A 17659-nucleotide genomic window follows, 5' to 3' on the forward strand; every position below is an offset into this window, starting at 1 on the left:
TTTTTTAAAATAAAATGAGTGTACTTTTCTGCGAATGACATTTTTGAAGAAATCATCTATAACGACTTTTGACCTCCCTGTAGATGATTTTGGGGGATTTACAGTATCTTTTTCATTTTTTGTTTCCTTTAAAAGGCTGTAGATAGTCGATTTTCCAATCCCTGTCATTTTTGTTAGCATTAGTGTTACCCGATAATTACCTGAAACGAAATATTACCACGCCCATGGCCGGTTCTTATCTCGGGGTTTTATTACTCTCTTTCATTTCCAAACAGACTATAATAATAAAGATTTTAAAAATTATTTTAGAAATGGTGGAAGGTTCCATGGTTTCTTACTCTAATTTTATATGCAGAACTAAATATTATAAATCCTAACAGGAAACTTATTCACGTCGAAAAATATCGCCTATATATTTTTGTAAGCATTTTTTATTTGTAAATAATTAAATTTTAGTTTCTGCTTTGGGCTAAATTACTAAATCTTTATTCAAATTATTATTGAAAATTAAGTAGGTAAAATTAAAAACATCCAGCTTTTTTAAAAAAATTAGATATTCTTAATTGAGGTAGGTACAAATAATACATTTTATATTCCGTCTAGTTATAAAATCACATTATAAGTCTTTATTGTTTCTTTTTTTTTGCAAATATTTAAAGGAAACTTTTCGGATGTGACAGTAAATAAAAATGTATCCATTAGGACCTGCAAGATTTGTAAAAGTACTCTTGGTACTATTAATACTCACTCAACTAGAGTTTGAAAATATTGTCTTCGTGTTTTTCTTACTAAGATAAAGTCTACAAAAAAAAAATCAAATGCAAGATTATTCTCATTACTTCATATATTTTTGGCGTAGTATGCTCTACGAAATGATAAAAAATATACATCAGATAAGCCACGAAATGATTGAATACGGCCTGGAATTTGGATATCAAGTGTATGTTGGCCAGTAGTATATGATGTTTACCAACAATAAATTAATTCTCACAAGTGGTTCTAAATCTATAATCTACATAAGATTTAATGAATATTTAAAAATCATACTGTATATCTATAAACTTTGACACATACTTTCTGTACTAGCCTAAGTTGCCCTACTTTTCTATCACAATAAAAGATAAAACACACTATATTTGTATGTGAAATAATTTAAAGAAAAATCTGTATGAGCGAACACGAACTATATTTTATAATGTATTAATTCATGTTGGCCAAATTTACATGAAAACAAATAGTTTTCAAATTACAATGTTTATTTACATAACCACAGTATTTCATTTATTATGTGGAAAATACCGGGTACTGTAAAATACCTACACTTACGTTTAGACTGAACACGTGTTATGAAAAACCCGCAATTTAGAAGTACGCAGTGACATTCTGCTGAAGTAGGTACCGAGTAATATTCTCCAGTCCAGGGTGTCCAGAACCAATGGACCACATTTCAGTAGTAGCTTTCTACGACAACTTCTTTTTTACTCACAGCAATCTTCAATTTAGTATTTATCCAATTATTCAAGCTGCCTACACCGTTATTAAAATTTAAGTTATTTAGAATTTGATATACCTAGTAGTGTTATCAGTAACATTGGCATTTTTTATAAAAATAGACCAATTTTTGTATTGATAACTGCATTGCTATCAGTAATAGGTTGATTAACTGCAGTGCTTCATTTACTATACAAAGCATCTGTAAATATGTGGACAATGTGAAACCGGAGATTCCTTGGATCAAAATAAATTCAGTCGTTAAATAAATCGATTAAACCAACGTAAATACAAAGGTCAAAGTCTATCGAGATATCACTTTCAATGTGGTGCCATGAAACAGTGTTTTTCATATATCGCTGCTTTGCTTTGAGAGTAGCACAATATACAGGGTGTTTCAGACCATCAGTCCACTCCTTCTGAAATCTAGGGCATCTAATAAAATGAAAAATTCAATACCTCCTAATAGTGAATGGACTGTACCGGATCGATTGGAGGTATTTTCAACCAGCGGTTCCCACCGGAAGTGGCCTATTCAGACCGGAAGTCAGTTTTTTAAAATGGAATGGCATACTTTTTCTTATTGATCTCCATTCTACACCGAAAAATAATGAACTTTTGTATACAAATTTTTTCTCTAAATCATCATTTTTCAAAAAATAATGGGTGTTCCCCTGAGAAGTGACACAAAAAAATGAAGCGCAGTACTGTACTACCAGGTAACCTAAATATGTACATTAACCAGGTTGTCTCCACTGCACAAATTTGTTAATTTAATGGCTTTCGACTATATTATACTTATTTTAAACTTTGTGGTTTTATTGCGCAACTTCGACTTTGGAAGTTGCACTTTCAGATAAAGTCAAAAGCCATTAATTTAATAAATTTTTACAGTTGATTAGTTTTCGGCGTTGAATCGATATCAATAAGAAAAAGTATGCCATTCCATTAAGAAAAACTGACTTCCGGTCAGGGTGGACGGGCGGTCTGAAACCATACTTTCAATATAAAAGTTAAAATTCAATTATGTGTTTCTTAAACAATGGCACAAGTAAAAAAAATTATAAACTATTATGATTTTAATAACATACGTCAATGAGAGGTCTTTTTTAAGCACAGGCAAAAAATGATTTCATTTAACGAAACTAAAATTTTTTTATAATACTTTTATTCTTGTAAAAATCATTTCCTGTAATATTTTCATATTTCGAGTTATGCCAGTATCAAAGCGAAGCAACGGTGTATTAAAACGGTTCGAATTAGAGACTTTTTAATCAATATACGTTTTAATTTATTCGAGTGTTATTTATTGCTAGAATATGTATGAAATAAACAATTTCTTTATGTCTATAACTCTGTAATTCACACTTAAAACATAATTGAATTTTATTTTCGAATGAAAAAGATGAATCTTCGTTTTTATGTTAGGAGGGAGCAATTCTATACACATATGAATTTTATCTATATGAATGTGTTTATTTTATTTAGTGCATTCCATATCTAATTGTAAGATATATTCGTTTTACTCGAAATTCATGGACTTCAAATTTCACATGAGACAGAAAAATCAGCTGGTCGCAGACTTACATCACAATTCCTTAGCCTTGGTTAGGAAATTTTAACTAGCCATTATTGTTCTTGGGCTAGGCTCTATGGGGATGAACCCACTATCAGAACACTTAGATCAACTTTGTTGTTGATATAAATTCTTGCTGAAACCGACCTCAGAAAATAATGGTCCTCTGAGACGTTCTGTGGCGGCCTCTGTAACCTGTCCCATCCAATACTTCCAAACGTTTCCTGCCCTGTGAGCATCTTCTATGTTGTGGTAGATGTCTCAGAAGACCACCATTGTTTGAAGAACGGTTTTGATACAACCACACGTAGGCAACTCAGGTCATCACATAAGGAATTCGTAGATATTCTGCAGACTTCTTCTGGGTCACCTTTAATGTAGTCTTCGTTCACCACGGTACCATTGAAAGACACATTGGGACTATCACGACCTTTGCTCCCACTACAAGAACTTGAACATTCTGCAGATGGCATCTTTCGAAGGCTAACCTCCTCTTAAGTCTTATCCTACGACACCTCCTTTCTTTGGAGATTATTACGTTTGGTTTTGGTTATCTGATAACATATACAACTAACTATATACACGACTGTGTGTACACAGAAGGGTTGAAACAGAGGTTAGTAAAAAAATAAATAAAAGTCTTAATTTTTTTTTTCGTAGGGCTTGTTCCGTATTACTATCCAGGATCGTCTTTTTCTCCGTGGGGGAACCTTGACGGCTGGGGATGACGGTCGACACGGTAGTTGCGGGTTTGCTTTGGGAGCGGCTCATGTGAGGCAAGAGATGCTTCGTCTTAGAATATAATACTTCTGCTAGGGATGGTGGTAATGACACATTGATCTGGATCTTGACCTTGAAATTTGCTGAGGACTCGGCTGGTCTGTCTGTGGTAGCGTACAATTACGTCTGCTGTCACCTCTCTGGGCTGCTCAAAGTCAACATGGGAGACTCTCTGGACATCGTCTAGATGCGATGGATGGTGACGGCGACGTAGCTTTAGCTTGGCACTGACTCTGGCTCCGGTGGTGGACATACTTTTGGCGGAAGGCTGACCCGAATCAACGCATTGAAATCTGATTGGTAACTCCAAATTTTTTCAGCGGAATTCATTGTATAGTCTTCTCGTATGAATTTTGTCGCTTTCTTGTTTGTTGGTCGCCCAATGTTGCGCGACCGTAAAATTGGATACCTCCTTGGATTTTTTCAGTATATGTATTAATTTGTTTGCAACTTTCTGCAACCACGTCTTCTGTAGATTCCTGTATAATAATGGAATCGACGGTTTGTGTACCGGGTGTCGTGGCGGTTGTCATGAATTCGGCACTGACAAAGTTATCTTTCGTCTATTTTCACTTTAACCCGAGGTAGTGAGCTATTTACATTTTAACACAATAGTTGTTCATCCAAAAAAATTTCCTGTACTGGCAAATCATAGAACGGATTTTCTAAATATCCTATACCTACCCATTTATTTTTTGACGACAGCCAGTAAATTTTTACTTTTTGACTTAACTCTGACGGCTAGAGAACGGTCAGAGAACGAAATGTACCTAGAAAAAAAAGTTATTAAAATTTCAATGCATTAAAGTGTTTCAATGACCTTTATTGGCTAGAAAATTGATCATAAGTTCTTTATGGTTTTTCAAAACAATTAAATAACTTGTATTTTTATAAATTAATCAATCTCATTTCAATTGCATTTAAGCAATAAAACACAATCACGAAATGAGACCACTCCTACTTTTGTCATCGCGCCCCCCGACCTTCATTTCCGGGATGAAATAATTTAAACTGTAATTAAAGATGATTTCGCTGATTTTAATGCATACCATATATATTTTGGACAAAATATATTTTGCTTTTTTGACCAAATCTTGCCCAAACACAAAAGAAAATTGCCGTTTTAAGAGTGCTCCATAATATTATTTATTTTTTTTTGGAGGGGGGTGGGTCGGTTAATGTTATCTATATAGTTAGAATAAGAAAACCTTATTTGTAAAATTTCTCTTTAGTATTAAAGTTTTTAATTTTTAAAAAGCAATAAAAATGATGCCTTCATCAGGTGATAACTTTATGAAAATGTTTGTACTTGATTTGAATTAACTTATTTTTCAACGAGAAGTAGGTATAAGTAAAAAAAGTGCAATCAATCAGTTAATCAAGGATAAATTTTTCTAGCTAATAATGAACATTTATGTAAATCATTTAGGACCTTACAGTTCTGAATATTTCTTCGTATGTGCTGTTTCTTAGCAAGATTAAGTATCAAATTATGCTTAACTGAAAAAGTTAGGTACCTATATCAAAATTTTAGTTAAAAATAATTATTTCAGGTTAATGTTGAGTTGTCAAAAAGGAATTTAATAGAACACTTTTATGACCTATTTGTGACAAATGAAGCTGCCATATTTGGTAGCCGTTACTTATTAACAACGCGATTAATAAAGATGGATGGATATTCATTTGAGCAACGCTTAGATGTAATAAAAGTTCACTACAAGGATAATGAAAATTTCGTGGAGACTACGAAGAATCCTTAGGTGCCAGGAAATGCGTTTTCTCTTATAGCAATAGTGAATTTAGTGGCTAAATTTGAACGTCCAGGGTAGATTACTGATGTTAAGAACCCAACTTGTGCTCAGTCAGTCAGATCAAACGAAAACATTGCTGTTGTTCTGCAAATGTCACGGAAAATCCTGGTCTGTCTATTGCAAGACGTTCACAGCAGTGTGGCATTTCACAAACCAGCATGAACCGCATTTTGCACAAAGATCTAGGCCTTCATCCTTACGGAATCCAACTAACGCAAGATTTGAAACCGACCGACGGCGATGGGGTAAGAGGTTGGCGCTGATTTTTTCAAAAAAAATATTTTTAGTGATGAAGCCTATTTCCACTTTCAAGGTTACATCAATAATTGTCGCATTTGGGGCATCGAAAACCCAAAAGTGATTGTCAAACAACCTCTCCATTCACAACCAGTCTGTTTGGTACGGTTTCTGGAGTCGCAGAGTTATAAGGCCGTATTTCTCCGAAAACGTAGCCAGTATTACCGCTACAGTCAATGGATTACGATATCTAAATATGCTGATAGGGCTATATACCATATAAGCAGTGAAACAATAGCCTTATTGCGCGAGCAGGTTCCTGAACTTGTCATTTCGCATCACGAATACTTCAATTGGCCGCCTAAATCATATGATTTGACACCGCTGGATTTCTTTCTGTGGGGTTATGTGAAGGATAAGATGTACGTTAATGTTTCAGAAACGACTGAAGAGCTCAAATAATATATCTGTACCTACTGTAATTGGCGAACTAGGTCCGCAATTATGGGGAAAAGATACAGAAAATTTCCTAAAAAGGATTAAAATTTGCATCAGAAGCAGTGGCGGCCATTTGGAAGATACTGTCCATTGACCATGCAATCAAAGGTTTAACCGCATGGTCTGTACTTTGTGTTGGAATAAAAATATCACTATAAAAACTAAAATTACTTGCATTGTTATACCTACATTTAAAATGAAATATATTTAATAATAACACGATATTATGCAGATGCAATTTTTTCACATCTTGTATAAGTTGTATATTTTACAACAAGAAATCCCAATGATAAAACGCGTTATTAAACCTGAATCATCAGTATTTCTTACTAATATTTAAATTTTTATGCTAATGCATAATGCTGGAATGTACTCTTGACAACTTAATATCTCATTATATATTTATAATTATTATTTGAAAATATTAAATATATGTATAAAGAAACATTTAGCTTAGCAAGGTCAACTATTGTTAGCTGACTACAAATAAAATCTGCCCTATTCACATAATCATCTATTTTAGTTGACTATTGTCCAATTAAGCGTAAAAGAGCAGTAGGTACAGATTTATTTAGCAAAATTGATGACCGACTTCCAGTGACCTACTAAAGCCTACATACGAAAAAACATAAAGATTTATCTGTACAAAACAAACTGTGCAGATTTATATACTTAATTCAAAGATATTAGATAGAAAATCGTTTGGTTTGCATAGCTATTTGCTGTGTGTTGACGGAATAAACTGTAGTAATATTTAACAACACAGTTAAACCACTCATCATTTTTGACTTGAACATTTCAATTTGGGTTAAAAAATCTCGTGCGCGACATAGGATGGGGATCACGCGCGTGCGCGAGCCCGGCGCTCTTTCTCCTTCTAGCGCGTTTACACATGAACTATCAGTGTAAAGTTTTTGGAAATAAAAGTTTAATCCTTTCTTTAATTGGTGCTAAAATCCCGGTCCGATACGTCCAATTGTTAATTAACAATTAAAATAAAATAAAAAGTTATCTTGGGAACAAAAAGGCGTAGATGATTTCTCTGCAATGCAAAAAAAGCGAATTCTCGAGCGGATTTTACCTGACACTGAGATGTTAGTTGTAAAGGGCTATTTAATTTCAACTTTATATACCGATATTTATGAAATTGACTTCTTGCAGTTGCAGTTGCAAAAAAAATAAACGAAATTATTAACAAATAACTGCAGCAACAATTTCACGGTCAATTGAACCGACGTTTGGTACACATGTTGGTCATTAGATTGACCATCTTTTTAATAAATTTCATCAACATCCATCGCTTTTTGCAGTAATAATGCGCACTTTTCGAAAACTGATATTTCCGCGTTCGACCTTTATTTTACAGTTAATAAATTAGTGTAAAATTATTCTAGGACCTTAAATTGTAGGTGATTTAATCGCATACAACATAAAATAATTAATATTCCGATAGGTCGTCTAGATTTTCGTGGGCAGTCAAAAAAGTGAAAAAACACGTAAATCTGCCACTTACTTGCAATTTGCCAAATAAGCGTCACTTCTTTTGAGTTACTTTTTTGATATTATCATTCTACATACTGTTCCCCATCGTAAAGTGCAATAAAATGCTTACTAATAATTTTTTCACGTTCAAACTCTAATTCGACTAGAGTATGAAAGTAATGTTAGATATTGTAGGTATAATTACTTATATAAAAAAATATATGCTAGCATTAAAATAGTAATTATTAAATATTTTTCTAACAGCAGCAGTAGGAGACTAGCTATTATAATATAATCGAATGCATTATTGTATAAATATTCTGCTCTATTCTAAATATATTAAGCTAATTCAAACATATTCAATTTTCTTCTAAAACCAAATGAATTCCAGAAATGTAGGTTCGCAAAAGATATCTAACTCCACAGACAAGACTCCTGAATGAAGATTTTGTGGGACAGCAACTATGGGCGAAATGCCTCAACGAGCGTTTTTTTTTAATTTTGTGAATAACTCGAGTATGTAGATATTAATCGATCTTGATTATTTTTGGGGTGTGGACTTTTTGCTTTCAATCTACAAATTTTGGTGTTATACAGTGTTTTTTAAACCTCACAACTGCACAAAATTGATGTATGGTGATAATAACCGTTCATAACTTTTTCCTCTTTGGGGCAATAATAACAACAATTTTTTATTTGATAGGTGATACCATCTGGAAATTCTTGGGCCTCTTATACTTATAATTTTGATTAAATTACCATATTACAATACTTAACAAAGTGCTAGTAGGCTCTGACTTTGTAGGTCGACTGTAATTTCAGTTTTGATCTTTAATTCATTGTACGTGCCAATTCTTAATGAGTGTTTACTACGATAAGATATACCACGTTTCTTCATTTTTCGATATGGATACACACACATACAACAAATTAGAGTTATTTACAACGTGCCTAATTTTATTGAAATAATTCGTAAAAACAATCAAATAGAATAAAAAGTGCTGGAGATAAAAGTAACAAAGTTGATGTTAAAAGTACAACTTTACAAAAACTGTTCAAAATGACCACCATTGTTTCAACAAAGGTTAATTAGGCGAAGAAAGTTAAATGACACCCTTTGCAGTTCTTAAGGGCCATTTTTTAAAACATTTATGGTATTTTGATTTTGAATACGCTTCCACAACTTTTCTTCAGTGTTAAATGTGGAAACATGCACACTGTTTTCAGAGTGCCCCAAAGATAATAGTCGCAATATATTAAGTCTGGTGAACGTTCACGCTAGTTAACAGAAGCATTATCCCTTCTACCGATCCATCGACGAGAGAATATTTGGTTCAGATACTGCCGGACATTTACAGTGAAATGTGGTGGGGTGCCATCATGCATAAACCACATGTTAGCTCTGAGTAATAACGGCACATCTTTCAATAACTCGGGTTTTGCAAAAATTCTAAATAAATTTCCCCATTCAGTCGATTGGGTAGAATAACAGAGCCAATAATAATGGTATTAATGATCCCAGACCAAACATTGATGCGAAATTCATGCTGATAATGTACACTTTGATAGGATGTTGATTTTCTTGAGCATACACATGTTCATTGTGAATATTTATTATTCCGCTTCTAGTAAAACAGAATTGGCAGGTACAATGACTTAAAGATCAAACTGAAATTACAGTCAACCTACAAAATAGAGCCTACTGACACTTTGTTAAGTATTGTAGTATGAGTGGCAAGAAAATGTATACGTTTAAAAAATATTTTTTTGTACCCAAACCGCTCATTTAATCAAAACTTTAAAAGGGGCACAAAAACTTCCAAATGGTATCACCTATCAAATAAAAAATGGTTGTCATTATTGCCTGAAAGAGGAAAAGGTTATGAATGGATATTATCACCATACATCAATTTTGTAGGAGTTGTAAGTTTAAAAAAACACTCTGTGTAACCGAAATGTGTAGATTGAAAGCAAAAGCCCACACCTTAAAAACAATCAAAATCGAATAATACGTATTCGAGTTATTTACAAAATTCAAAAAATTTTCATGAACCTTAAGGCCATCTAGCGGTCAAATGAAGCGATTTCGGATCTAAATCTGCCTACTTTGAGTCCACGAATCTGTGGTCTTCCGTTGTACACGTTATTCTGGGACACCCTGTAATTAATACAAAAACACATACCTGATATATGGAAATTGTTAAATAATGTAATCATACGAAGAAGTATTTTGTATTATTGTTGTTCTCCCATCACCTTCGACAAAGACGAATGCGTAAAAAAGAGCTACTACTAGGAGATTTTTTTATTTCCACATTTTACTTATAATCGTTTCATCAGACAGTCTATTCATAATTATAGCTAATGACAGGATATCTGTTTTATTAAAAAGTAAAATTCATCCAAACCTGAAATTCCTCAGGATAGTCGTTTAATCAATATGTACTACTGTTTCATTAGACAAGATCAAAGCAAATAAAAAATAACACATGATAATTTAAATATAAATATTGGAATACATGTTTTGTATTTCAAATTTAAATATGACACGCTTCATATTTCACATAATTTTATAGAATTTTAGGTTTCATTCATCAGTGCACTAATTGTTTCTTTTTGCTTTAAAATCTACTTTAAAAAGAAATTATCGTCGTCGTACATTCTGCAGCACTTGCGGTGTCATTTCATGACATACGTTCACGATTCGTCCCCACAAGTCTTCTAGTGTATCTGCCGAAGTGCAATAAACTTTACCTTTTACGTATCCCCACAAAAAGAAATCCAGGGGATTTAATTCGGGCGACCGCGGAGGTCACTCAATTGCGCTCCTTCGTCCTATCCACGGATCTGGAAACGATTTTTTCAAATGATTACGCACAATCTACGAGTAATGTGGAGGTACTCCATCCTCTTAGAATACTATTTACTGTTCAATGTATCCAGCACTGCGCTCTATAATATTAGTTAAAGCTGGTCCAATAGCATTTTCAAGCATATCTAGGTATATGTCGCCTGTCAAGTTTCCAGAAAGAAAGAATGGATCAACAAGGCAATCCCTATGTAGGTTTTGGGCATGTACCTCGTGAAATACCTTGGGATTTGAATCGACCCAGTAACGACAGTTGTGTGATGGTCATATGTACCATGTAAGAAAAAAGTACTCTCATCTGAAAAAATACACATTAAATAAAAAATTGGCATTATTCACTGCACGCTCAATCATGACTACAGAATTGCAAGCGCTACTTGGTCCAACACTGGTATCTCCACCTCTCATTTCGTACCGGATTTTCAATCTGCCTCTTCTTATTTCCAACAGAACCAGATTCCCGAAATTTCGCCAACAATTCGCGTACAATTTTACCCGTAACATGTTTGTTTGATTGAATAGTTCTGCGGCCATTTTTAAAATAAAGTTCAATCATTTCCACACTCTCTGGAATAGTGTACACCATGATTAATGTAATTAAAATGTTTAATTTGGAAACGTCTAAATCACACTCAGGTCACAAATCAGCTACCCGACGACTACTGGGCCTATCTTAAAACGTTTTAATCGAATGAAATTTTTTGCGAGCCAACATGTGATAATTTTTACTCATAAAGAACTAAGAACAAGCCGAAATAATCTGCAGGGATATGTGATTGTAGAAATGACAAAATTCCTTCACTTTGAATAAAATCGATTTAATTTCTGCATTTTTAGTGAAATATATTAATGAAATTCAAGACGTCGTAACTTCTAAACGAATTGACCGAATTTCAAAAACCCTTTTCAATGACGTATCACTTGACCCCCATACCCACTTAAAAAATTTTGGGGGGTGCCACCTGCGCATAGGATGATGACATTTGGGCTATGAGTTTCACGTCAAAAGTTGTTTTCCTCACAAACAAAATCGACGTGTTGCAGCATTTTTTCGACAAGATCTTTCTGTGGCAATTATGCCCTACGATACGTTTTCGATGGGCCACACTGTACAATAACGAAAAAACAAGCAATCACTGTAACTGCTCTAATATTATGGTATAATAACAAAGCATCCCGCATTGTCTATGAAAATGTGTGCTCGGACAAATTGGCTGAAATTGTGGTAAGTTGTTGGTTTTGTGTTACTGACTAAAAGTCTCCAAAGTACTTGGGTCCGAAAATCAATTCTTTCCTCCTTTTAGCGGTCTGAGTGATTCTACTGATGGTGACTGCAAAGCGGTATGAGTAGAATATTCCAATAAAATGTTTTGTGAAATGTTTATAGAAAAAAATTAATCAGATGACTTCGAAAAGTTGATAATTAACATTTTTGATATGTGCCAAGTACCAAACTGGTCGCATTGGTCGTTGGCAAAAGTAATTTGTAGATTAGTTAAATGCAATAATATCTCTAAGCTCTAAGTATCAATAAATGAATTGGGTAACGCAATAATCTAGTTTAGAGAATATTAAAAAAAATCATATTGCTAACATGCTCAAGCTGCTATATCTTGGTAGAGGGTCGCAATTGACCCTGGTTCATTTGAAATTTTGACCAAGGCATGTTCTATATACGTATAGATATAATCTATCACAACACTAATAAGACGCTATTTTTTAATCATTCTGTAAAAAGTTCAATTTTTGTTGCCAAATTTAACCTAAAACAGCTAAACGTGCCTAATTATTGACTTCATACGTAATTTTTCTATTCAATTAGGATATTAATTAATTTATTAACAAATAATCTATCTTTTTAAATTTTCTAAACTGAAGTGAAAACAAAAGTGACTTATGATAAGGTAGATCTTATCGAGTAGGTACTCTATTCGTTGCAAAATATGTGCTGGTTAAAGTGGAACACACCGCATGATTTATAAATATCAATATTAATAACGCCTCAAGAAATCTAGTTGTCACTTTGCAAATGACCCCTATTCATCTTTAAAAGTTGAATTGTTGCACCATGAGAAACTTTTATTTGGTTGATTAGAACGTGGAACCGTTTCAAATGTCGTATTTGTAGGTCGACGTGATACTAAAGTGAACGTCAATGCAGATATTATATTTGTAAACAAATACGATATAAGAATATGTTAAAGTGGTTTCAAGACTTTCACAACCTGTACACCATGATTTTTCGGGTTCTTATGCCACGGATTGTAGAGTCACCACTGAAGATGCCGATAGTGAAGAACGGCGAAACTTTTGTAAGAATTGAATGCAACCAGTTACAGAGGCCACTGGGGAACATCTACCATTCATAGAGGAGCGGTTCTCTCCCTAACATCTTTGGAGCCACAACAAGAAAAAAAATTAACATCAGGGAGGGCCTAGGACAAGGGTCGGCAACTGGCGGACCGCGGTCCAGGTCCGGACCGCGGAAGGTAAAATACTGGACCGCCAAACATTTTTTGAAAGTATAAATTACTCAAATAAATTATTTAAAAAATGTTTTTTTTTTCACGTTTGAGTGCCAACCTTATCATTTTTTCTAGTATTTTACAATTGTGTGAGTGTTTTGAGTTCTTAATGGTTAGTAAGCATATTAAATTTGAGTTCAAATGAACATTTGTAAGAAATATGAATTTTTTTTCTGGACCTCGTTAAAAATTTTTAAAAGTATCCGGACCCCATCTAAAATTACTTGCCGACCCCTGGCCTAGGAGTTCTGATAGTGGGTTCACCTTCACAGAGCCTAGCCCGAGAGTAACAAGTGCAGTTTGGCTAAGGCTAAAGAAATAACAACCCGAAAAATCATAGTACTTTAAATATGTAATGAAAGGTCTCAGTTTAACGAAACAAGTAAAGATAACGAATTATAGGTGCAATAGCTATAAACTTTCAAGATTGATTCCTCTCGTTAAACTAAATAATAAAAAAAACAAGATTGACGTTTTCTCTAAAACTATCCTTAAGACTTTATGATCCTTCAAGGATGAGAAGTGGGAAGAATATATTTTGATAAATTATTCAGGAATCATTGAAGATATTAGCTTCACATTTAATACAAGATTATTGGTTACACAAGGTGTTTCAGAACAATTTTCTTTCCTCTGTAGTAAGGATATTTCACCCTTTGTTTTTGATACACAGGGTGCTAAACTGATTTTATAGAATCAAACCATAGTCTTATCCTTTCCAAACCTTAGCCTTATCCTTTGCTAATATATTATTGCATAGAAATTTGGTACCCAACTATAAGTATACGATTGCACACAACCACAGCCTGACCATAAAACTAAACGGAAACCGATTTAGGAAAATGGAAATATATCTGGAGTATAAAATTTTAAAGAATATCTTTAGACAAAGACAAAAAATAATTAAATTACTGACTATATTAACCTATTCGCGAAATTTGCGTCAGCTATTTCATCAGCATAATTGATGCTAGGCATTTAAATTAATTCAAAACAATATAAAACCGCAACAAATTAAAACCACGAATAACATTCACAGGACGTGAAAACTATTATATGATGAAATCTGATTGTGTCGTCCTTTAGAAAGGAATGCCGTTCAATCCGTTTCAACCAATAGTATCACAGTCTTCACTAGTCAATCAGCTTCTATTTCTTTTTCTTAATATGTAGGATGACCGGGAATGAACGGGACATATTTTATAGTAGCTGCTTAGATGTAAGATTTGAACAAAAACTAACCTGTGACTATGAATTGGGGTTGATCTGGGACGTTTCATTTGTAAAATATATTATTGATGTTAACGGTAATCAACAATTTGAGATACAGTAATAGATATGTAATTAGGTAATGATTAGTAATTAGTTCACTTTATCTCTTCCATTCAAAGACGAATATGCCTTTAAATTATGGGAATTTCTTAAGTTTTTTAAAAAACCCACTACTTAGCTTGATTTTATATCATTACTATTTGACTTGACTTGATTTAAAACAATTTGAAAATACCGAAATATACTGTTATTTCCTTAACTATGGAAAATATATATAAAAGTATTTTATGTTTATACCCCAATTTTCAATCCTATTCTATTTTTTTTATTCCTTCAGATGTCTACAGAAATGTTTTACAATGTTTAAACCCTTTTCTAATAAAACTGAATTGAATATTTTGTTGTATGTAGATGTTTAATGCATTACGATTTCTTTCAGTGAAACAGCTAGTCCTGAAGAGCGATCAGCCCTTAAGGAAGCATTACCACAAATAATAGCGGTATGCGTAAAAAACGTTCTTCTATTAGGTTTTGGTATGACTTTAGGATTTCCTACCATCCTAATACCTAGTTTATCAGGAAATGATCCAAAAGAACAGATACTGTTAGGACAAGAAGCCATATCATGGATCAGTAAGTATTATTTACATATAACTAGCTCAACCCTACTATAACAGTGACTTTATAGAATCACTGTACCCTACTATGCTTTGCAGCGCCACCTATTGAAAACTCCTCAAAATACTTTCTAAACCTTTCCAGTAATGTGTCGAACATAACCCATAAATTTGAGGTTAATCGATCCAGTGACATTTAAGTCTATAAATGACACAGAGACTAACATTGATTTATATGTATAATATACCTACATATATACCTATATGTATACAGGGTGTCTCATAATTAGCTGCCAACCCTGAACAGTCCAATTCTATGATCAAAACTAAGTAAAAAAGTTCATATGAACATGGGTCCGGAAATGCTTCCTAAGGGCACAGGGACCCATTGAAGAGGGAGGAATGNAAAGAACAGATACTGTTAGGACAAGAAGCCATATCATGGATCAGTAAGTATTATTTACATATAACTAGCTCAACCCTACTATAACAGTGACTTTATAGAATCACTGTACCCTACTATGCTTTGCAGCGCCACCTATTGAAAACTCCTCAAACTACTTTCTAAACCTTTCCAGTAATGTGTCGAACATAACCCATAAATTTGAGGTTAATCGATCCAGTGACATTTGAGTCTATAAATGACACAGAGACTAACATTGATTTATATGTATAATATACCTACCTATATACCTATATGTATATACCTCAATACAAAGAAGTTCTCTAAAAAGTTAATATTTAAAAGTATTGCCAGTGTATCTAAAATACGTTTACTTATAACAAAAACTATAAGTACCTTTAAATTTAAAAAAGGTAAACGTATTAATTGTTTTTCAGTTTTTATTATAAAAATTGAAGGGGCAAAACATGATAATTTTACTGTAATTCAAAAAAATTATATTATAAAAAATATTGTAGGTACTATAGTTAGGTTAGGTTAGGCTTTTAAATATTATATGACATTACTTATTTTTGTGCATTATTCAAATTTTCTCGTTGATTTTGTTTTGCCATATTAGAAATTGACTAATAGATCGATCAAAATAACTTATTTCGAGAGAAAAAAAAATTGTTACCTGGACTTTTATAAGTGGTAAAGAGGCTTATGATAAACGAAAAAAAAAAATAAATGCGTGAGCAGGGGCGGCGGAGGGTTGATTTGGGGGTTGAAGTTATGAAAAATTGTATCATTGGGATTTCTGGCGAAAGTTGACGTCAAACAAAAAAGTATCCAATACAAAAGTTGTCGATCATGTAAAAATCTACAACTTTTGTAGAGGTCACTTTTTAACATATCCGCAAAATTTCCGAGAAAAATGCGAAAAACAGTTTTTTTTCTGATTTTTCGTTTTTTATTTCTCATTTCCGCAAAAATAATTTAATTTTGATGAAACTTCGTGAAAGTATACATTGCTCTATCTTAAATAACCTCAAATTTTTTTAAATAAAAAAATCAAGAAGTTTCTGAGATATTAATTTTTTTCGGCCTGAAACACTTTTTTTTCAAAGAAAAATTCTACTTCAAAAAATCATCGTACAGAATTCTGCCGGTATTTTTTTCGTTTTGACTTACTTTTTGGTGAAATAGAAAAAATTGTAATCACAGCTCAAAAATATGCTCAAAAATGCAAAAAAGTAAAGAATGACTTCCAACAATGAATTTTTCAGTTATTGTTGATAATTTGTTTAAATTAAAAAACATTCAAAAACTGATTACACCATTCAATTCTACGGAAAAAACAAATTTTAAAAACTGTCTCATTGTTTGACCCAAAACTATTTTTATACAGTATTGCTATAAACATAAGTCGAACAGTGAATAAATAAAATAAACAATAATTTGTTTTCCGTCGGATCGATTAGTGTACTTATTTTTTTTAAGTTTGATGAATTCATAAATATACAGTGTGTCCAAGATAAGGATGAGATAGCATTAGGATCTAGGAAACGGTAAAAAATACGGGGTGGCTCGGATTAGAAAAATGTTGTGTTTTATTATACCTAACAATATGCTGTTTAGAAAGTTTTAAAATTCCGGATAGTTCCGGAGATATCCGGAAAAAAACGAAATTTTGCAAAATTATTTAATTTTTTCTGGCTTTATTTGAAAACGAATTTTAAAATAAATTACATATTTACAATGCCACTTTTTTCGCTCTATACAATGGCGTCAACATTTTTGCAATCCAACGTTTCGCTTTTGAGGGGCCATCATCGGGTTAATTTTTTAAATACGTCGCTGCTATTTTTATGACAAAATCTAGTCATTTTTAATTCTGAATTAGAGAATATTACTATTATAATCGCTTCAAAAGTTTTTAGCTTGTTTTGGCTATAATTTAAAATTTTTCCTGAGTACGGCTCTGAACGCTTTCAAAATATCTATTGGATGAAGTCATAACAGTATAAAAGTCAATACCGCATAAAATATCCAACAATTTTTTACTACTATTAGCAATACTAATTAGAAATAATAAAATATTTCATAAATTCGTATT

The 17659-nt window shown here is 32.8% G+C and overlaps 1 protein-coding gene across 2 annotated transcripts in view; it reads left to right on the forward strand.

Moving 5' to 3' along the window:
- LOC108903670 (facilitated trehalose transporter Tret1-like) overlaps nucleotides 1-17659 on the forward strand; it is a 56132-nt gene that overhangs the window by 16809 nt on the left and 21664 nt on the right. Inside the window, exon 2 of one of the 2 annotated variants that reach the window (XM_023457315.1) lies at nucleotides 14981-15174. In XM_023457315.1, coding sequence (XP_023313083.1) covers nucleotides 14981-15174 — 194 coding nt within the window. Of the gene's footprint in view, nucleotides 1-14980; nucleotides 15175-15570; nucleotides 15608-17659 lie in introns of those variants that run through there. The other variant, XM_023457316.1, reaches the window with a different exon arrangement.

Source organism: Anoplophora glabripennis, unplaced genomic scaffold (assembly GCF_000390285.2).
Source record: "Anoplophora glabripennis isolate ALB-LARVAE unplaced genomic scaffold, Agla_2.0 scaffold89, whole genome shotgun sequence".
In the NCBI taxonomy this organism is placed as follows: Eukaryota; Metazoa; Arthropoda; class Insecta; order Coleoptera; family Cerambycidae; genus Anoplophora; species Anoplophora glabripennis.